General features: G+C 43.6%; 2 protein-coding genes across 6 annotated transcripts in view; both read left to right on the plus strand.

The window, feature by feature from the left end:
* The window catches only part of LOC115569874 (nebulette-like), a 29,281-nt gene extending 18,040 nt beyond the window's left edge, over positions 1-11,241 (plus strand). The window contains exons 23-39 of one of the 2 annotated variants that reach the window (XM_030398072.1): positions 1,308-1,412; positions 1,507-1,611; positions 1,701-1,808; positions 2,415-2,525; positions 2,611-2,724; positions 2,849-2,959; positions 3,241-3,345; positions 3,585-3,689; positions 3,825-3,929; positions 4,198-4,290; positions 4,386-4,478; positions 4,564-4,668; positions 5,505-5,682; positions 6,565-6,657; positions 7,516-7,635; positions 7,861-7,991; positions 8,684-11,241. In XM_030398072.1, coding sequence (XP_030253932.1) covers positions 1,308-1,412; positions 1,507-1,611; positions 1,701-1,808; positions 2,415-2,525; positions 2,611-2,724; positions 2,849-2,959; positions 3,241-3,345; positions 3,585-3,689; positions 3,825-3,929; positions 4,198-4,290; positions 4,386-4,478; positions 4,564-4,668; positions 5,505-5,682; positions 6,565-6,657; positions 7,516-7,635; positions 7,861-7,991; positions 8,684-8,860 — 1,959 coding nt within the window. In that variant the 3' untranslated portion in view covers positions 8,861-11,241. The remainder of the gene's footprint in view (positions 1-1,307; positions 1,413-1,506; positions 1,612-1,700; positions 1,809-2,414; positions 2,526-2,610; positions 2,725-2,848; positions 2,960-3,240; positions 3,346-3,584; positions 3,690-3,824; positions 3,930-4,197; positions 4,291-4,385; positions 4,479-4,563; positions 4,669-5,504; positions 5,683-6,564; positions 6,658-7,515; positions 7,636-7,860; positions 7,992-8,683) is intronic. The other variant, XM_030398073.1, reaches the window with a different exon arrangement.
* A 1,293-nt stretch (positions 11,242-12,534) lies between these two features.
* Positions 12,535-21,305, plus strand: LOC115569949 (translocon-associated protein subunit alpha-like). Of its 4 annotated transcripts, none has more exons than XM_030398195.1 (10): positions 12,535-12,703; positions 14,258-14,412; positions 14,830-14,926; positions 15,016-15,119; positions 15,237-15,395; positions 15,951-16,027; positions 16,110-16,188; positions 16,434-16,527; positions 17,557-17,571; positions 19,078-21,305. In XM_030398195.1, exons 1-10 carry the CDS (start codon positions 12,634-12,636, stop codon positions 19,143-19,145), a joined length of 918 nt encoding a protein of 305 aa, XP_030254055.1. In that variant the 5' UTR covers positions 12,535-12,633; the 3' UTR covers positions 19,146-21,305. The 4 variants fall into 4 exon arrangements, with proteins under 4 accessions (XP_030254055.1, XP_030254057.1, XP_030254058.1 ...); XM_030398197.1 differs by having other exon boundaries at positions 14,258-14,403; XM_030398198.1 differs by lacking the exon at positions 17,557-17,571 and having other exon boundaries at positions 12,536-12,703.
* The last annotated feature ends 598 nt before the right edge of the window (positions 21,306-21,903 follow it).

The following is a 21,903-nucleotide window of genomic DNA, read 5'->3' on the forward strand; positions in this document are numbered from 1 at the left end:
TAACATATTCTGTAGACGTGTTCATGTTGGTGACGCTGCACACAGACGAGGAAAACGTGCTTCAATAAAATAAAAGTTTATGACAGTCGATAAACAGGAGAGCAGGCTGAGGGACAAGCTAAGAGCTAATTGATCAACGAGACACAGACAGGAAGTAAAACACAACTTTCAACATAAAACAGGAAATAACTTCAACACAAAACCACAACATGATTATTATGTTTATTATTGTTATTATGATTCAACAGAATGAACAAAATAATCAGATCACCTGAAGATAAACAGTAGGAACAAACTCTGTGTGTGTGTGTGTGTGTGTGTGTGTGTGTGTCTCATTCACTTTGACTCACACTCTAAAACTCAGTCTGTTGTGTGGGCGTAACCATGGCAACCTTTGTGAAGCAAATGGCGAGGGATTGTAGGATGAGAGCTGGAGAAGTTGCAGGGGTTTTGCACGCAAACACACATACACACACACACACGCACTCACACATACACAAACATTCACAACATGCACACACATGCACACACACACACACAGAAGCTGCCGTGCCTCGGTGTCGGTCCGCTCGCTGCCCACACAGCCACAGAAAAGAGCCTTTCCACTTCACAACGTTACATAACGGCTCGTTGTATTGAACGCTGCCTGGTGTTCAGGAACGCTGCACGTTCGCTCGCTCGTTCACTGAGAGCTGCTTTTCAGAAAAGCCTCTTACCGAACCGAGAGAGAGACTGTGAGCGTCATGACACACGGGCCTGCAGCTTCATCAACGCAGGTTTGTGGTAAGAATTCAGAAACAAAAACCGTCAGAATTCAGCACCGACGCATCACAGAGACGTGGACGTGTGAGAGAATCGATTGAAGGGTTCATTTTTTTAAGGGCGAGGGCAAAAAGTGATTTGTGATGTTTGGCAGGCTGGAGGGTGCATTCACTGGAGCCAGGAAGTCCTAATTTTAGAAAAGATGGAGGAGTGAGCAAGAGGCAGTCACCGTGCCTCAGTGTGATTGGCTGTCAGTCAAGTCCACATGCAGCAAACATGAAGATCGCCTCAGGAAGACTTAAGATCTCAAAGAGCAACGTTGAGATCAAGTGTTGTTTCTTACCAAAACCAAAGTGGTTCTGATCCTGAAGAATACTGAGTGTAAAGACGAGCTTCAGGAGAGGATGACTGGATTTTATATTTGGATAAACTGATTAATTATTTGCAGGTTTTAAAGACAAACCTTTTTCATGGCGACAAATCCCGTGAAAATGCTGATATGTTCCTGATAATCAATCATTACTGACACTTCTTCTGTCCTGCAGGTGAAGTATAAAACCAACCAGAACCAGAAACCAGAAGGTTCTTCAGACCTGCCGAACCTCCTGCAGCTGGAACACGTTCTGCACGCCAGCAAGCTGCAGAGTAACGTACGACATCCAAACCAAGACCCTCGTACACAGATACAGTGTCCTGTCAGTCGGGTTAATGTGTGTGTGTGTGTGTGTGTGTGTGTGTGTTCAGGTGGAGTATAAGAAGAAGTACGAGCAGACGAAGGCTCAGTACCACGTCCCTCTGGACACGGCTGAACAGCTCCACCACAAGGAGAACAAGGAGCTGCACAGCCAGGTTTCCCCCTCACTCACACTCACACTCTCATCTCTTCCTGCTGACGTTCTGTTTGTCAGCTAATGAATGAATCATGTCTGTCGGCGCAGGTGAAGTACAGAGAGGAGTACGAGAGGAACAAAGGTCGCTCTCAGATGGAGTTTGGAGACACTCAGACGTACAAAGTGTCTAAAGAAGCACAGAAGATGCAGAGCGAGGTAAAAGTGTCTCTGCTGCAGCGACACTCTGATGCAAACAGCTGAAATGTGACGAACAGTCAAAGAGAAAGTGTGTTTCTTCATCTTGACACATCACTCAGTGTGAAGCTGGTGATCCACTGATCTGTAACAGAGGTTCTGTGGGATTGATGTGGTTCTAAACTGGTCTCGTCTTCTGTAAGAGTGAAGAAACCGGCGAGAGCAAATCATGTTTAAGGTATCCAGTGATTGATTTGCAGCAGGCAAAGAAACCAAACTGAGTGAAGTGTTAATGTTGAACTTCATCGTGAGGATTACAGTGATCTTATCTGAAATATTTAGACGTTAATAAACAGAAACCACCAGCTCAGATTTAAAATGTCTGCAAAATAGACGAACAAGTGATTTTTGAGAATCTTTAGCGGGAAATAAAAAGAAGGACGAGGTGAATAACTTTAAATATTACACAAAATGGAGGCACAAATGAAGCCCAGAACCACACACAACTTTCTCTCTCTCTGTTGTGTGTGTGTGTGTGTGTGTGTGTGTGTGTGTGTGTGTGTGTGTGTGTGTGTGTGTGTGTGTGTGTGTGTGTGTGTGTGTGTGTGTGTCTCTCGCCCCCCTCAGAGGGAGTATCGGAGGGACTATGAGGAGCAGGTGAAGGGGAAGGCTCTGCTGGACGTGGATCAGACACCTGGATACCTGACAGCCCGACACGCCAGCAGCCTGCTGAGCGAGGTAACACACACCATCAGTGAGATGAATTAACAGTTTTCTGAGTGTTGACCCGTGATTCTCTGAGCCACTCTGTCTCGCTCTGCAGAAGGCGTACAGGAAGGACCTGGAGGAAGTGAAGGGGCGGGGCTTATCGGGCGTCGGGCTGGAGGAAACACCTGAACTGCTGAGGGTCAAAAACGCCAGTCAGATACTGAACCAGGTAGGAAACACACACACACACACACACACACTTAGTCAAGTACAAGTGATCTGACTTTAACCTGTGTGTGTGTGTGTGTGTGTGTGTGTGTGTGTGTGTGTGTGTGTGTGTGTGTGGTCTGCAGAAGGAGTACCGCAGGGATCTAGAGAGGGAGATCGTGGGTAAAGGTATGGAGCTGAGCGCCGACGTTCTTGAGATGCGAAGAGCCAAACGAGCGTCTGAGATCCAGAGCCAGGTAACTGTGTGTGTGTGTGTGTGTGTGTGAGTGTGTGTGTGTGCGTGTGTGTGTGTGTGCGTGTGTGGAAATGTCTTAATTTAATCTACATGTGTTCTGCAGTTGGTGGCTTCTAATGATACGGTTAAAAACACGTCAATGCTTTTAGGATGACATAAGAAAGTATCATGATTGTAGACGGACAGCAGATATCTGACACAATTACACAATGAACCTAATTGTGTGTGTGTGTGTGTGTGTGTGTGTGTGTGTGTGTGTGTGTGTGTGTGTGTGTGTCACAGAAGTCCTACAAGCAGACGGAGCAGCTCAGAGAGAACTCGTACGGGACGGTCACAGACACTCCTGAACTGCTGCACGCCTCCTACCTCAAAGACATCTACAGTCAGGTGTGTGTGTGTGTGTCTGTGTGTGTGTGTGTGTGTGTGTAAAATGTCTATAAATTACTGGAGGTAAGTTGTGAGTTCAGTTTGGTCTCTTGTTGTTACTTCCTGGATCGAAAAGTCACCGAGCATAACATGAAGAAAACTGAGTCACGTCAGATTATCTCAGAAGGTCTCAGAGTGGTTTAATGACCGACAGGAGAAAGTGAGAAAGAGTTGATGGTTGGTTCTCTTTGTGCCTACAGAAGAAGTATAAAGACGAGGCGGAGCGTCTGAAGGGAAGCTTCAGTTCTCTGTCAGAAACCCCGGAGATGGAGCGAGTCAGAGCCAACCAGAGACACATCAGCTCTGTGAGCACGCACACTTTAATCTGAGACAAACGATCGTTTCTAATCTTCTGAATGACAGAAAACAGGTTTAGAATCGCTGCTGCTTCCCTTTAAAGCACTGAAGTGTTTGTAAAGCAGCTCTCTGTCGCCCTCCAGCTGCGATACTGCTGGGACTCCAAACTGATGCGAGGCCTGTCGTCCTCGGCGACGGAGACGCCGGAGATCGTCCTCGCCAGAGAGAACGTCAAGAGGATCAGTGACGTACGTAAACATCCCGTCAGCTCATATACAGATGAAATGTTTACAGTGAGCTTCACAGAACAGGATGAAGATGGAGTCTGGAGTGTATTCTGATGTTGTTAGGATGATATCTCAGGCCAGGTAAAAGAAAACAAGTGAAGGTGACGTCACCAGAGCCTTTCTGAACAGCTGAGAGATTTTAAACTCGGAGCGGTCGCACAGAAGGTGCTCAGAAAACTGTTGCACTGCTCCTTTAAGGCTGTAATCAGCTGCTTGTTCCTCTGCTCAGGTCCAGTACAGAGACGAAGTGGGTCGTGGCACCGCGGTCATGGACACGCCTGACATGGAGCGAGTCCGACGCAACCAGGAGAACATCAGCTCGGTGAGGAGCTGTTCTGACTCAGCGATGAAGACTGAGGTGTGCTATCGTCATCGTGACATCATCATCATCATGTTTCCTGTCTGTGTTCCCGCCAGGTGAAGTACAGGCAGAGCACGGTGAAGGCCACCAGCATCGGAGTCACTCCAGAACTGGAGAGAGTCCGACAGAACCAGGAGAACATCAGCTCGGCAAGACGCACGCACACACACACACACACACCTATCTCTCTGTTTAACGTCTTATGTAACATTGTGTGTGTGTGTGTGTGAACAGGTGAAGTACCAGCGCGGGCTGCAGGAGTTGAGGGGGCGGAGCTGCAGCGAGCTCGACACACCTGAGTACAGGCGTGTCAGGAAGACACAAGACTCCGTCTCCATGGTAGCGGCCTGGTTGCCGTGGCTCCCGCCAGCGCTGTGGGAGGAGCTAACATGAGTGACGTGGCACCGCTACTAACAGCAACCAATCAGCAGGCAGCAGGAGGACGCAGCAGCGTGTTGCATGTGACACTGACCGTGTTTGTGGTTATCACACAGCTTCAATGCAGAGCAGGTGGACGATGACGAGAGACGCCGTTATTGATTAGCAGGAAATTCAGTTGTTACGGCAGCTCAGGACTCAGCAGAGGGATGGAAAGACAGATGAAGTGAGAGCTCGACTGATGTTTCAGACACTTGTCAGGATCAGAATATATTAAAAAAGTGTCCAAAGACTTTAGTTTTTATGATCACGATTCATCTCGTAGTCAGTGGATCCAGACAAGGAGACACAAAGTCACAACTTGAACAGGTTTTTGTGCTTTAACGCTCAAAGAACACTTAATTTGTTCTCGTACAGTCTCTGATTTAGATTCAGACGCTCCGTTTTAACAATCGAGCAACTGAACGGAAAATTAACTTCCAGAGCTGTTGAGCTCTGTAGAGTTAGAGACACAGACATGAAGGTACTGTGGATCAATCAGTGATCATCTCTATATGATCAGGTGTAGATTAGTTACAGGTCAGAACAGTTTTCACACGACCTCAAGTGTGTTCACGTGTGTGTGTGTTGATAATAAAAGGTTTTAACAACATCTGTGTGTGTTTTTTTTGCTCACTGACCGAGTGCACCCTGACCTGTGTGTGTGTGTGTGTGTGTGTGTGTGCGTGTGTGTGTGTGTGTGTGTATCATATTAACACAGAAGTGTAAATGACATCATGCTTTATCCCCTCCGACAGGCGAAGTACCACGAGGACTTTGAGCGGGCGCGTGGTCGAGGCTGCACGCCAGGACTGGACGATCCCAGCATGGAGCGCTACCAGAGGGCCAATCAGATGATCGGAGAGGCGGGCTACAGCAAAGGGATCCACCCCCAGGCGATGGAGATGGACAGACGACCGGGAGGCATCATCGTAGGTCAGTGACCTCCACCTGTGTGTGTGTGTGTTAATGTAAAATTTAGGCCTTGTTTACGTGACAACACTCTTATTAGAAAACAGAAACGTTCTTTTCTTGCACTTGTACTTGCAATGTTCCATGTTCAGACGACATCGTTTTGAAGACGATCCGCGACTGAAAACACTTCAGTTCTCACGCCGGCCCAGTAGGTGGCGGTGTCACTTTGTAATGAGACACCGCAGAATAACACAAACGCTTTCTTCTACAGTGCATTGAGTACAAACAAACAAGAAGACTCACACATCGATGTCGGACTGAAAACGTTGCGCGAGGTCGGGCAGTGACGTCACTGTTTTCACAGGATTCGTGTGTTGTCACGATTTTCAGAAGGTGACACTCGAGTTTGCGTTTTCAGGCTCCGAAACACAACGATGGTTAACATTCTCTGTTGTTGCCTCTTACTCTACTTTTTTCTGCTTATCCACACTTCCTGCATACAGAATGTTTCACAATAAAAGCCTTATGGGAAGTTTTTCTCACGCAGCTTTGTAATTTTTATATTATTAAATGATAGAAGCTGTGGTGAGATATTAACCTCCTGAGTGAAAGAAGAGAAGTTCTGGCAGTGCGTTCAGGATGAAGCGCTGAGAGAAAAACGCTGCCAGTGCATCAATATCTTGTCGTGTTGTCTGATCGACGCTGCCTCTCTGACGTTTACTATCAGTTTGACATCCGGACATCAGAGCGAGGAGGAAGTGAGACGAGAATATAGTGAATATTATCACCTAGACCAGGAAAAGAAGCTGCAGTGAAGTTAATGAAAAACTCTCACACCGGCTGCACATAAAAGATGTAAACATAGTCGGTGTTGTTCACATGAGCTCTGCCTCCTCTCTGAAGACCTGAAGGTGTGGAGGACGGACCCCGGCTCCATCTTTGACTTTGACCCTCTGGAGGACAACATCCAGTCCAGGAGCCTCCGCAGGATGTCTGGTAGTTCACCTGAGCACCTCCTGACTAAAACAGCACACCTGCAGGCTGAAACTCACACAGCAGCCCAGATGTGGATGTGTGTGCATGAAACTGATTTAATCCTGTTTGTTCACGTTCCACCTGTTGTTATTATCGTGTTCACAGAGTGTGTGTTAGTGTGTCCTCCTGTGATGATCAGGTTGAATCAGCTGTTCTGAGTGATATTCTACAGTTTTCCTGTCGTGTCTCATGTTCAGACTCACAGTGAATGTTTGTCCTCGCAGGTTTAGTGTTTGTGTCACAGCCTGATGATTCTTCTCAAACACATCAGAGAGACACACTGTCGTCTCTTTATCACCATGAACACACACACTGTACTGTACACACACACACTCACACCGTCCTGACACAAATACTCCGCCGCTGAAAATAGTCCCAACAGGAAGCTCCTGTTTGATGAAAGGCTGTAAAATAAAATCATAACATGTGAGGTGTTATTAAAGATTCTCGTACGGAGGCCCAGAACAGCTCATTTATAAAAGTTTGTATTATTATGTTGTAAAACTTAAAATTCTGAGTTTGAATTTATTCTTTAAAACTACAAAGTGTTCTTTTAAACAGGCCAAAACACGTCGATTAATGTCGGCACCGTGCTCGCCCACTTCCGTCGTTAAGTTTTGGCTTTTGCATTTGATTTGACCCTTCTGGGCCACCGTATTCTTCAGTGTGTGGTCTGAGCTGAGAGACACAGACAGGTTGTTTGTGTCTGCACGATAAGAGAAGTGTTGATGTTCATGTGTTTCTGTTCGTTGGCTCATTTTATGTCTCTGTCTTTTCCTCCCTGTCCTGCGCTGCCCCCTGCTGGCGGCGGCCGGTCAGAGCGGGCCGACCTCAGGCTGAGCCGGCAGCACTCTCAGCAGTCTCTCGCCCTCAGCCAGACTCAGTCCGTCAGCTCTCTGACCTCTGACCTCTGGGACCGCAGCAGCGCCGACACTCCGGGTATCTTTGCTCATGTCGTCTCTCTCGTGCAGACACACAGCAGCAGCGTAACGGAGACACACACTCGCATGTTTGTGTCCTCCACGTGTTTCTAACCCACAGATGAAACTAACTCACCGTCTTCTTACAGGTTCTGTTGTTTGAATCCACAGCGGAGGAGTTTCTCCAGGTGCAGGAAAGACTCGTCACACTTATTCTCTGTCTGTCTGTTTGTCTCCCGCCCAGCTCCCGTCCTTCCTGGAGCGTATCATCAGGGCGTCCAGATGCAGCAGCAGCAGCAGTATCACGGCTACATGCACCAGACCAGCATGTCGTCTGTCAGATCCGTCACCTCCCCGCCGCACTCAGCCACCATGGTACGCTCCTGCAAACAACAATTGTCACGTAGCCTGAATTTACATTCACACAAGTGCTGCACTGAGAGGATGAAGTCTCGTAAAGCAGTGTGAAGCCTTCTGTGTCTGCAGAGGAAGCTGCATGTAATCTGATGAATAGATCACATTCACACAGCGGCCATTTTTCGGTAACTAGAAACACGATGGATAGTGAGAAATCTGTTAGCATTCAATCACTTCCTAGTTAACATAACCGTTTGATATGTTACGTGATGTGATGGGAATCTATTCCAAAATATCAACACACATCTCAGGACACATCTTTAAGCCTGGGAGTGAAACATGCTGGATGTAATCTGATGGTAACGTTAGCTGATGAGTTAACCAACATGTTTTATCTTGAAATGAAAACTCTGACACAGAAAAGACTCCAAGAAGTCTTTGAGAGTTTGCATCAGGAGCTTCGTGTCTTTTCTTAAGTTCCCTCGACTGTTGAATCAGCTGCTGCAGACTTCCTGTTGGCAGCGAGCGTCCATGTTTTTCCGAGCAGTGGAAGTCTGAAATACTGACTTCCAGTTGAACGCTCCATATAGCCTCTAGTGATGTCACTCTGTGGCAGAGTTGCATTGTGGGTAATGTAAACCTGGTCTGATTGAAAGGTGTCAGGATGTAACTGTTGTTGTGAAGTCTAACCTCTCGCTGTCTCACTGCAGAGAGTTTACCGGGCGCTGTACGACTACGCAGCTCAGGACCACGACGAGGTCTCGTTCAGGGACGGCGACGTCATCATCAACGCTCAGCCCATCGACGAGGGCTGGATGTACGGCACCGTGCAGCGGACCGGCAAGTCCGGCATGCTGCCGGCCAATTACGTGGAGTGTTGCAACTAGAGGAGCGAGGACGGAGGCAGAGAGGAGACGCACGTGGTCAGATGTAAAGAGTCAAATCCAGCCGCGCTGTTCTGAAGTCAGCAGTCAGTGATGTTCTCTACATTTCACACTCCGTCCACAGATCAGGTTTTTCTTCTTCATGTGGAAAACAAATACAGATAAAGTGACACACACACACACACACACACACACTTTTCTTTCGCTGTTACAGAATTTTCAGAGACATCTATATGTAGACAAAGTTGTAGTTACTGTTTGAGAAGAAGTGGTTTTAACAAAACAAACTAAAACGTAGAAAGCAGCTGAAACACTGAGAACATCACAGACTGCTGACAGCAGCTGACGGAGGAGACGAGGGCGGAGACAGGAACAGTATAAATCTAGCATGCTGTCGATTACTTACGTATGTCAACTTCTACAACTAGAGGAGGGAATGAGAGGAAGGATGCATGAGGAGAGCAGGTGTGAGAGATTAGAAACATCTGTAATTATTTTCAACGACTTGCAACAAACTATAACAGATTATTGGCTCAGATTATTTCAGCGATTCAAGCAGAATATAAATAAAAGTAGTAATATAACAAAATGATTCAGTCTCGTGTCAGGATAGGAAGTTAAAGAGTCTGGTGATGAGTTGGAGTTTCTTATCGTCGACAAAGAAGACAAACCAACAGCCAACATGTCTACAACAAGTGCTGTATTTTTTTATTTAATCCCTCTGTTTCCTCCTGGTCGTTTGATAAAAACTACTAGCAGCTGATTTGATGTCTTCAGTAGGAACCAATGATCTTAGAGCTGAGAGCCACAGACAGGAAGTGAGACCGTATTGAGAGACGCACAAACACGTTGTCCGTTTCATTTTCTATTTCGATTTTTTGACAATGAGAAACATATTAAAACATCACCAGACTCTTTTAAAGATGGATACACAAAGATCTGACATCTCTATAGGAACAGTTCACCCAAAATGTAAACTTAGTCCTCCTCTCCTCCTCCTGATGATATAACGTCAGGTGAAGTGTCTAGTCCACAGAACAGTTCTGGAGCAGCTGGAGACTTGATTTTAAAATAGAGAACCAGCAGAAAAACTAAACCGAGGCTCCGTACAGCTCGTCTGATGAGATCCAGCTTGAAAAGATGTTATTTACACATTTTTTAAGATGAAGTCTTCGCTGTCTCTGAGAAGCTAAAAGCATCTGAAGTGGGCGAACGAGCTCGGCGCTCATCGAGGGTGTGAAAAAACATATTTTCTAATCCATCTGGTCTCTCACTTCTGGACTCTTGGATTACGTCCGACGAGCTTTACGGATCCATTCTGTGTTTTTATGTCTCTGGCTTCTCAGTTGCTCATTAAAAACGCTGCAGTGCTGTTTTGTTGTACGAATATAAAACGTCACCTGACTTTACATCAGCGTGGGCGGCGAGGAGAGAAGGACTGACCTTTGGTTTTTGGGCGAACTGTTCCTTTAAGAGATGAGCTGGAGGAGGGAGGGATACATTCCAGATAACTTGGGAATGATGCAACCAAAGGAAGGAGGGAGGAGGGAGGAGGTGAAGGAGTGGACGATGAGAATTTAATCATTTATTTATCCTGAGTTTGATTCATGTTCAGGTGAGTGTCGTTTAGTTTTTGACTTCTGATATAATAAAGACGGACAGATGACGCGGCACAGCTTCAGTTTTGAGCAGCAGCACTAACCTCTGTGTTTGTAAAGGACTAAACTAACTCACTGTGTTTCTGTTTCTTCTATCAAATGATTTTGTTTTGAACTATCAGTAAAGTTTCAGGTGGCGTGCTGTCTGGATGGTTTAACCTCCACACAGTGAGCGTTTCTGTGGACTGAACTCTGAACAGACTGTGTGAGGATGTCGGGCCTTGAGATTTCTGTATGTCGCAGACTATTTTGATACACGGGCTCCAGTTTCTGTTCTGGACAGATATATTTTACTCTACCTGTGTGTATCAGTACGTCGTGTTTAGGGTTTGTCGTCTTGCCGTGTGGATTGCATCCCGCTCATGTATCGAATAAAAACGTGTCATTCTAGCTGGACAGCATTTTGTATTTTGTATGTTTGATTTCATAAATACTAGATGCAATAGAATATAGTTTACTGAGTATTCACATGTTAACTGTGTTGAGTTTGGAAGAGGAACTTCGTCATCTCATGAACCCTTTTGTTTTCTCGCACTGAGGATTTTGGGCTTCTGACGTCACTGTTGTAAAGTTTTGATTTAGTCTGTTTGTCATCACAGATTATACTAAGTTTATTTACATATTATTTGAAATTATATATCACTCGATCTCAGTTATGATTTTTGCCATATGATAATTGCCGTGTGTTACATGTGGTAGAAATAAAAAATAATTTGTCAACATGAATGTTTTTTCTCCTTATTCAGTCTGTTTATCACATATACAGCACATCAATGATACATATTCAACTTACAGTCTCACTGGTACCTTCATGTATTCATTTATTAACTTGAGACATTATATCAAAATTAAAAGGTAACATTTTCAAGAAAAAAATAGTGATGATTAAAAGTTAAAATTATGATTAAAAAAAAACTTTAGATTATGAACAAATGTATTTTATGACAAGAAATGTTAATTATGACAACAACAAAAAAATTATGACAATAAAATTGAATAATGACAAAAAAAATAATGATAAAAAATTAAATTGTGTCAAAAAGTCAAAATTATAATAAAAAGTTAAAATTATATATAAAAAAAGTAAAAATTAGGATAGAATTTAAATTATGACATAATGATGATTGAGCCTCTGGCCAATGATGGCGTTGGGAATAAACCTTTAACATTACTGTTAACTGTGATGACCGAACACACACCAATAAATGCTGATAACAGCTGACGATGAAATGGAATGAAATGTGAAATCAAAGCTGCCGACTGACTGACGTCACACAGGTGACACTGGATCTACAGGAAGCAGTGAGGTCCAAACATACACCTCAACTGCTGCTTCTGGAAACCAACAAGAAAAACACTTTAAAGTTAAAAAGTCAAAATTACGATTAAAAAAACCAAAACTTTTATATTTTATTTCTGACTTTAAATTTCATAGTCCTGACTTTTTTTTTTTTTTTTTTTTTTAAAAGAAGTGTACCTTCTATCTCTTTATTTTATTTATGTTATCTCATAATTATGGGATTGTTTCACAAAAGGGCCTATGAATAAAAACAATCTGTGGTAAATCATAATTATGAAATTTAAAAAAAAGTCTAAACTACGAGCGGGGAATCAATAATCAAATTAAGTTTTAATTATGATTTTAAAAGTTTTGATCTTTTTTTTCTAACTGGCAGAAATATGTTTGTTGGAGTCCTTTATTTTGAAAGGTTAAGTTTGTCACGTCAGTCATAAAGTTAAGATTTATTTTGAAACGGCTTTTCTAACCAGACTTCAGCTTCCGGTGTTGTGTCCGAATCTGTTTCCCAGTCGGTTTGTGTCCATGTGAACGATCTTTCGGTCCTGAGCTCAGCAGGACGTCTTCTGGAAGTCTGAACCTCAACCTACCTTCACTGACCGGCGGTCTGTCTCCACGACGCTTCACCAAAACCAACCTAACCCCGGAGCACAGCGCCGGGGAGACATAAACCGAGCAGTGAACATATTTCGCCGCAACACCTACTGGTCCGTGTGTTTTGCGCATGCGTGGCAATAATTGTAACGGAAGCGGCGCGGTGTCTCTCTCAGCCAGCCTGTCTGACCGACTCTGAATGAGAACGCACTGATTTCGACTTCAAAATGATGAAATTTGTCCCTAAACTGCTGCTGGTGCTGCTGCTGGCCTTCCCGGCGACTCTCCTCCTCAAAGGTACGTCTGTGGCTCGGCTGCTCACCGTGTCGGGGAGAAGAGAACCGTTAATGTGCTACGAAGCTTTGACATGCTAGTGTTAGCCGCTCAGCTAACTAGCTGCTCGGCTAACTAGCCTCTGTGTAAAAGGGGAAGGCCGTTCTTTGACATGTGCTAGCTGGTGGAAGTAACTGGATAAAAAAATAGCTCTTCACCCTCTTTGTGCCTTGCTGAATGATTTCTCTGTAGCTTGTCTTTCTGTAAATGTTTTATGTCCAACAGTTGTGAGTCACAGTTTGCTGAATGTGTGCAGTTTATCCGCCTGCTTACACTGACGTGTCCTTACTCTCTGTTGCTAGCTAGCTAGCTGTCAGCGGGGACGCTAAGTGGCTCTCTGACGTGCTATCAGTCGCTCAGCAGCGTCTTGGAAAGTCAGACTTCTTTTAATAAGCTGTCAACTCTTAAATATTAACATATGACATCGACAGTAATCAATACACGTTCATGAAAGCTGCGTTAATGTGGCTAATGCTTCATAGTGTTGGGCTAGCTAATACAGCTAACAGCTAACGGATCAGGGACAGCAGTCAATCTCAGTGATGTTGTTTTAAATCACCACTGACGTCATATAAGGCAGTCATTATAACAGCCAGGCAATTTAAGTGTGAATGAACATGTTTTAATTAATAATTTGATGTAAGTTGGTTGCTGAAGATAAAGTATTCGTGTGGCAGTGAAGCAGATCTGATAATCTGTTGGCTCTGATTGTGTTCCTGGGTGAGTTAATCTGAGTCTAATCTTTAGCTTCACCTTAATAAAGTTTAGATTTAAAGTAACAGCCAGAGGAAGCAGTTAAGGTTTACATTAAAACTCATATAAGAGAGATAAGTGAGGCTGGTAGATTTGGACACTAAGGAGGAATAAACATTCATTTGAGATAAATGTGAATAAAATGATGACCAAAGCTTCTGTAGTTTATCTGTTGGTGTCAGTGTGCAGTAGATGGTTAAAGAGAGTCTGGTGTTAGTGAAGATTAATTAACATTTCAGTGAAGTGCATAAAATCAGACACATGTGATCCATTCTGCCTGGAGTGGCTTTGACTTGTTTCATTGCTCAAATCTGATGTTTGATATCGTCAGTAGGAGCTCAAATGAAAACTCATATTTTGAGGTTTTGTCTGAGGTGTATTCAGTTTTGAGGCTGCTGTTGAATGCTGCATTTTACTCTACCATCCTCCATTACAGATGAAATAATAATTAATGATGGTAGTTTGATCTATAGCAGGGCTGAAGGCTCGAGGCTCAGTTTCTGGGTCATGTCTTTGATTCTGTAATGAGTGGATCTGTCACAGCTCCACAGAAGATGATTACATTTCATCACCTCACTCGGTGGTTTCTCAGTTGTTTTGTGGGTGAAGAAGTTTGTAACAGACACATTAAAGAGCTCCTAAAACAGTTTCAAAGGAGTCTTTCCCCAAAAAGTCTCTGTCACTGCGTACTGTCTGATCATAAAAACAATTAAATGAATTTGAATGAATATGTCTTTAACATGCTTCTTGTTTCCCATCAATCAGGCCCGGAGGTGAGCGCCCAGGATCTGACTGAGGATGAGGAGGCTGAGGCTGAGGCTGAGGCCGTGGACGAAGACGTCGTGGATGATGTGACGGCAGAGGACGAAGACGACGAGGCGGAAGTGGAAGATGACGAGAATGCGGAGCTGGTGAGTGACGTGAGTAAAGACACCAGCAATACAAATATCACTAATCAATACAACTGCACACTGTGAAACTTGTTACTCTGCGGTTTACAAGCTGTTTGTTTTTTTTTTTTACTTCCGTATTTGAATCAGATGTGATGATGAAATGTAGAGATGTTCTGATAGTGTTTCTTTTCTCTCACTGAACTGAACTCTCTCTGGATGGTTCAGTCTCGTTTCGAATCAATAATCACATGTTATCCGTTTGATGTGAGACTTGAAACTTATTCCAGCATTTTGAGCTGATCGGAGGCGTTTTTGACGCTGGTGACGTCATCACAAATCAGCAGACAGAAAGTTAATCAACAGTTTTCTCAACATTTGTCATGTCATGTGTCCGTTACAGAGAAGAAGTTAATCTTGTACATGTTTCTGTGTGTTTGTGTGCAGACGGAAGAAAAAGAAGATGAAGAAGAAGAAGCGTTGGTTGGCGAGGTGAAAGCTTCCCCCAACGCCGACACCACCATCCTGTTCGTCAAAGGAGATGGTAACTCTGCCCTCTGGGACGCTTCAGCTCTGGTTTATTTTATTTTGTATGCAGCACTGTTGTGAACTCACGTTCTTGTTTCTGTCCAGACTTCCCCGCCAACAACATCGTCAAGTTCCTGCTCGGCTTCACCAACAAGGGCTCAGAGAACTTCGTGGTGGAGTCTCTGGACGCCTCCTTCCGTTACCCACAGGTACAAAACACACTTTTCTGTTTTAGCAGAGCAGCTTTGACTTCTCAGGACCGATAACGAACCAGCGGAGCGTCTCAGTGCAGCTCTTTCTGACTCGGTTCTGTTGGTCCCTGACAGGATTACCAGTTCTACATCCAGAACTTCACGGCTCTCCAGCTCGGCACCGTGGTTCCCTCCGGCAGACAGGCCACCTTCGAGTACTCCTTCATCCCCGCAGAGCCGATGGGAGGGCGGCCGTTCGGACTCGTCATCAACCTCAACTACAAGGACAGCAACGTAAGCAGACTGGAGTCGTCAGAGAAGAAGCTTCATCTCTATTTAAACCTCAAAACTAATATTCTGCGTCAGAATGCTGTTTTCTTAAAGCCTTCTGAAAACATTTTCCCGCAGGAAGTTATGAAGGTTTCTGGATAAAGATGTGTTGCATATAAACCTGCTCACACAACAACTGAAGAACACAAAACACCCTTAAAAAGCAAATATATAATAATATATCCTCATGAATCTGTGAGAGGAAACTTTATATCCTTGTTGCCTTTTTGATTGTTTCTGTTAAACTCCTCAGCTTCTGGAAGTTTGATCACAAACGTTTCTTTGCTCTCGGTGTTAAATTTGGTCCAATCTTGTTTTTCAAACCTGCGTGTTGAGTTCATGTTGGTGAACTCTGACCTCCTTATCATGGCTGACAGAGATTAAAGCAGAAGGAATAAGCGTTCTTTCTGTTTATCTTATCTTATCACCACTTTCCTCAAACGTTCACCTGCTTTTTCTTCTCTCTCGTCTTTTCTTCCTCTCTTCACCTCGTCTCCACATTTCTCTTCCCCTCTGCAGGGAATCGTCTTCCAGGACGCCGTGTTCAACCAGACAGTCACCATCACTGAGCGAGAGGACGGCCTGGACGGAGAGACGTCAGTGTGATTAACATCTTCTCTGTGCCATACTTTGATTTGTGCTCCTTCTTGACTCTTCGTTTGTTCCTCTTCTCTTCAGGATCTTCATGTACGTCTTCCTGTCGGGCCTCGGGCTGCTGGTCGTCGTCGGCCTTCACCAGCTGCTGGAGTCCAGAAAGGTACAGATGAATTAAGACGCTCATCAGTTCAGCTCTAAGATTAATGCTGACGTCTGTTCAGTGTGACACTCGGCGACAGTGAGAGCAGATCGAAAGCTTGTTAGAACTACAACTAAGATGGCGGAGACGAGCGGTTTCCAATAAGACAGAATTCTGCTGAAATTTGCTGTAAAATGATTTTATAACAACATGTAAAGATGGAGGCAGCAGGAGAAACGTTGACTTGACTTCCTGTGTGTGTGCAGAGGAGGCGTCCCGCTCCAAAGGTGGAAATGGGAACTTCGAGCCACAACGACGTCGACCTGAGCTGGATCCCTCAGGAAACACTCAACCAGATCAGTACGTATGCGTCACATCCTTCACTCAGACATCTCGTACGACTGCTTCTGTTTTCTGCAGCTTCACTTCTTATAAAACACTTGCAGACGAGAAGCTGCTCTGCGTTATCTCAGACTCTCAGGCTGCCGTTTGTTTCTGATCGCTGTGAAAATCACGTTTAAAGAGTCAAAGTGAAACTGTCTTACAGGTGAGGTAGGTGTGTTGGAAACATCTTTCTAGCTGGAAGAGTCGACAGTGTGACAAAGTCCACCGGCAAAAGATATTGATGGACTTCAGGTGTCTGATCGATCAGAGACGATATCATCTGTTCATTGAACACAATCAGATCCAGAAGAAGCTGCAACACTTTGTTCTGTTTCTATAAATAACTGTAAAGAGTTATTTATCCTTCAAATGCTGTCGAGTTGATTTAAAACTCCACCAACACACACAAGATTTAACAAGAGTTTAAACTTCATGTCAGTCAAGAGACAAAACATTTTAATTTTGAACTGGCTCAAAGCTCAACAAATGACATTTTATATTTAAACATCAGCATCAGAACATTAAAAAGGTGACTGGAAAGTTAAAGCAGTAAATAAATAAGTAGATGAACTTTGTACAGGAACTTTAAACATGTTGTGAAAGCGTCTGTTTAACACTGAAGCCTCTTTATGACTCAGATCATCAAACGAGACCATCAGCCAGAAAACTGGCTGTTGATTTCTATTTATTCTTTCCACAGATTCTGATCATCTGTTGGATATGAGGGACGTCAGTAATATGAAGTCCAGTTAAATGGATTTAAACTCTAGTTTTAGCAGTTCAGTGCACAACACGGTCTGTCCTGATGGTCCATGTTCGGTCCAAACTCTCTCACGTTGTGTTTGCTTCCTGTCAGAATCAGCTGATGTGTTTGTGCAGGTGTGTGTTCTCTTCCTGCTTCACCTGTTTCTGAATCAACTTTAACCTTCGCTGTGCACGACGATCACTCTCTCTCCTCTGTTTCTCTCTCTGCCTTCCTGCTGTCATGTTTCCCTGCGTCTTCAGTGCAGAGTCGCAGAGGTGAGGTCTGTGTGTGTGTGTGTGTGTGTGTGTGTGTGTGTGTGTGTGTGTGTGTGTGTGTGTGTGTGTGTGTGTGTGTGTGTGTGTGTGTGTGTGTGTGTGTGTGTGTGTGTGTGTGTGTGTGTGTGTCTAATGAATCTGTTTAAATCTATCAAACTGTTTGGACTCTTGAACAAACGGACTGTCTGCATGTCTGTCCTCTCTGGTTCACCTTGTTTCTCTCTCCTGGTCGGATCACATCAGAAGCGTCTCAGTGAAATCGTCTGCATGTGATCGTCCAACAATCTTTTGGACTTTCGCTGAGCCTCACAGATTTTGCACTCAAAATACTGAATATTTAAAAAGATACAAATGTGATTTGTCAAACTGATGAATGAATTGTTAAATCTGGGCCTAGTTTATAGTTTAAAGCTCATAATAGTGCGCAGTTATTGTGTCAGTCTGTTGTTGTTACATTGTTACAGAAGAGGATTAGAGCCACATGTGAATTTTGTTTTTTTGTTCTGACTTTAAAGAATTCTGAGATTAAAGTCAGAGTTCTGACTTTAATCTCAGAATTCTGAGAAAAAAAGTCAGAATTCTGACTTTAATCTCAGAATTCTGACTTTAATCTCAGAATTCTGACTTTAATCTCAGAATTCTTTAAAGTCAGAACTCAAAAAAAATTTACATGTGCAGACTTCTGACTTTAATCTCAGACTTCTGACTTTAATCTCAATTCTGACTTTTTTCTCAGAATTCTGAATTTTTTCCAGAATTCTGACTTTTTTCTCAGAATTCTGACTTTTTTCTCAGAATTCTGACTTTAATCCCAGAATTCTAAGAAAAAAGTCCGAAATCTGACTTTAATCTCATCTCAGAATTCTGAATTTTTTTCAGAATTCCGACTTTTTTTCAGAATTCTGACTTTTTTCTCAGAATTCTGACTTTAATCCCAGAATTCTGACTTTAATCTCGGAATTCTGACTTTTTTCTCTGACTTTCTTCTGACTTTTTTCTCAGAATTCTGAGATTAAAGTCAGAATTCTGAGAAAAAAGTCAGAATTCTGAAAAAAAAGTCGGAATTCTGACTTTTTTTCTTAGAATTCTGAGATTAAAGTCAGAATTCAGAATTTTTTTCCAGAATTCTGACTTTAAAGTCAGAACTAAAAAAAAATTCACATGTGGCCCTAATCCTCTTCCATACATTGTGAACCTGCAGCGATCAGCCGCAGCATCAGAGCCTCTGACAGCTGAAATGTCGCGTCATCTTGTTGTTCTTAAATCAATCAATCTTTATTTGTATCGCGTCAGTTCACAACAGAAGTGGTCTCGTGACACTTTAGGAGGTCGAGACTCTCCAACTCTTTATTTCATTTATTTACTGAGACGTTTGAAACAAGGCGGTAAGTCAGTGGTTTTAATGTGGTGGCTGATCGATGCACAACTGAACCGAACCTATAAAATAATGTGTGAATATGTGAGAAGTGTTTGTCCTGCAGTCAGACTGTGTCTCTCTTCCTCCAGACAAAGCTTCTCCCAAAAGATCTCCTCGCAAAAGAAGCCAGAAACGCTCGGCCGGCTCAGACGAGTGACGGGCGCCTGAAACCACGGAGACAGAACTTCACCCACCAGGAGGAGGAGGAGGAAGAGGAGGAAGAAGAGGAGGAGGAGGAGGAGGAAGAGGAGGAGGAGGAGGAGGGTTGTGAGCGCATTCTGCTCTCTCTACTGATGAACTTTAACCAGTGCCAAGCACAGCGATGGCTGGCTCTCTACTTTCAGCTTATAAACTGTTCAACACACACACACACACACACACACACACACAGCAGTGAAACAGGTGTGTTGGGTTTAAAAGGCACGTGATGATATTTTTCTAGCAGTTGTTGGTTTTTCTCTCAGATTGAGTTTGTGTTTTAAAGATAACTGATGTGATGATTGTGAGTCAGTTTCTCTTGTGTTCTTGTTTATTACCTCCCACTCTGGTGTCGGGCTGCAGCAGCTGCTCGCTCGGTTCATCACTTAGTGAACAGACAAACATCAAGTGAGTAGTTGATGAAGGAGATCACTGTTCCAGCCTCTCAGATGATGATTCCTGATTGTGTCGGCCTTAAATGACGGTGAGCTGAACTTGTTTTGGTGTCTGAACTGTTGTTGAGAGCAGATCATCGATCTGAAGAGTCATTTTGGGCTCCTGGAAACATCATGTTTAGCTGCAGCCCTCCCTGCTGTGTAATGGAGCCTGGATAACAAAGGCTGCTTGTTGTTCTGGATTTTTCTTCAGTGTAGTTTTGAGGTTGTAGTTGTGGAGTGTTGTCGAGCTCTGACGCTGCCGTCCGGCTTTGCATTCACTCATTTGGCTGCACAGATCCTGAACATAGTCTGATCCCGCTGTCACAGATTCACACCACTGACTTCACACTCCTCAGAAAGTCTGCAGCTAATGTTTGTTATCTTCATGTTGATCATCTGACAAGTATCCAGTTGTTCTGCTCTATAAAGTGTGTGTGAAGATGTCGACGAGTGTTTGGTCCACAACCCAAAGATCTTCAGCTGCCTGTCACAGAGGAGGAGAACAGGAAGTACTCACCTGTCAGAGCTGAGAGCTGATGGATGTTCATCTTCATGGTGGATGTGTCAGAAACAGGAAGTTCATCATGGAGGGAGCACAAACGCTGCGCAGAGTTTTGTGTTGCGCTTCTTTCAAACACAATTTACACGATAACTTTGGCATTTGGTGTGAAAATGAGTAAAAACGTGTCAACAGAACAAATATTACTCGTGTTTATTGAGCTTAAAGGAACAGTTTACCTAAAAATGAACATCCAGTCATCCTCTCCTCCTCCTGGCAGATTAAATCTCTTTGGGTTCAGGATGGACAAACAATGACTTTTAAAGGCGTTAATTTAGGATTGAAGGTCCTGTGAACACACTTCCAGACATCATCATCAGATCTGTGGACAGGAAATAAGTGAGCAGTCAGCTGAGCGATGTGGGACCCAACCTGCCCTTTAACCCCGGTGCTGACAGGTTCTGGGGACTGAGGGCTGTCACCATGTGGACGCTCCCTCCAGTGTCGTCCAACAGGCCGGCTCATCATCAAACAGCTCAACGGTTCCATTTCTCTCCTGAGAGCAGCAACAAGTGAAAGAGAGCGATCTCCAAACCCTCAACGTGTGCCTGTTTTCTACTTTTCTGTTTGTACATTTGTTTACGTCCAGCTTCTCTCCTCACGCAGCTTTTTCACAAAATCACAAATGATTTACCAAAAGGTGAATTTGGGTCGACGTTTTCTATTTTTTTGTCTGTCGATTGTAAAAAATGTTGAAGTGGCTGAAGCACTGGTGTAAATACTGGCTGAAGGATGATGACCTGAGAGCTAAATTGCCGAGCTAATTTATTTGAGTGACAGATTAACGGGGTTTATGCACTGTTTGTTTTATTTGACCACTAGAGGGCGACGCTGACTCACTCTGCAGGTCTGAAGAGTTACAGAACTGCAGATTTGGGTCATTTCAGTGGTTCTGTGAGAAACTGAGCTCAGAGTTTGGATGTGAGCTGCTGCTGCTGCATGTTGGACATGAAACACTTGATCCAGACGTGAACACACAGCAGCCGGTTGGTGCCACAGAACTGAGCTGATGTTGAGCTTTTTGTTTGTTTCTAAACTGATGGGGCTGTCATTCATCATAGAAGCTTCTACTTTGATTTGCTTTTAAATGTGCAGGAAATAAACTTTGATGATTTGCTGTAGACCTGCTGGTTTTTGTCGTTTCTTCAAAAATAAACATTTACAATGATCATGTAGAGGTGGGGATGGTAATGATGAATCATTAACTGTCAGTCAGATCAAATACAAAGTAGTGAAAGTTCTGAACAAAGAACACTTCCATAACAATTCAAATTCTGAGAAGAGGAACAAATCTTAAAGTCGAACCGAGGATTAAATGAAACCATAGGAAAATTCTGACAAAAGTGAAAATTTTCTGAGAAAAAAGCCAAAATTCTATAAAAACTGACAATTCTGAAAAGTCAAATTCTGATAAAAGTTAATCATTCTGAGAAAAAACTCAACCCAGATCAGTTTCCCGAATCAAACAAACTGAGGATCAAACCCACAAACTCTAATCTCAGAGGCAGCGTTTCTACACACTGAGCTGCTCAGTCAGAACATCTGCAGCTTGTTTCTTAGAGGTTTTGATTCTGTCATATGGACACCGAGTCTAAAAATTCAGATTTGTTTCCTTCTAGAAAAAGAAATCTTAAGACAGAATTTAAACATTAATAAAAGACATTACCACCAAAATATGAAACTCTGGTGTTTAATATTTGTGCACTGTTTGTTTGTTTGAC

The sequence above is a fragment of the Sparus aurata genome, chromosome 19 (assembly GCF_900880675.1).
Source record: "Sparus aurata chromosome 19, fSpaAur1.1, whole genome shotgun sequence".
Classification (NCBI taxonomy): domain Eukaryota; kingdom Metazoa; phylum Chordata; class Actinopteri; order Spariformes; family Sparidae; genus Sparus; species Sparus aurata.

Excerpts from the sequence above, each read along its gene's own strand:
- LOC115569949 (XM_030398195.1), top strand. The coding sequence starts at position 12,634 with ATGATGAAATTTGTCCCTAAACTGCTGCTGGTGCTGCTGCTGGCCTTC. Across the intron at positions 16,028-16,109 it reads GACGGCCTGGACGGAGAGAC|GATCTTCATGTACGTCTTCC; the intron begins GTCAGTGTGATT and ends TCTTCTCTTCAG. Across the intron at positions 16,189-16,433 it reads AGCTGCTGGAGTCCAGAAAG|AGGAGGCGTCCCGCTCCAAA; the intron begins GTACAGATGAAT and ends GTGTGTGTGCAG.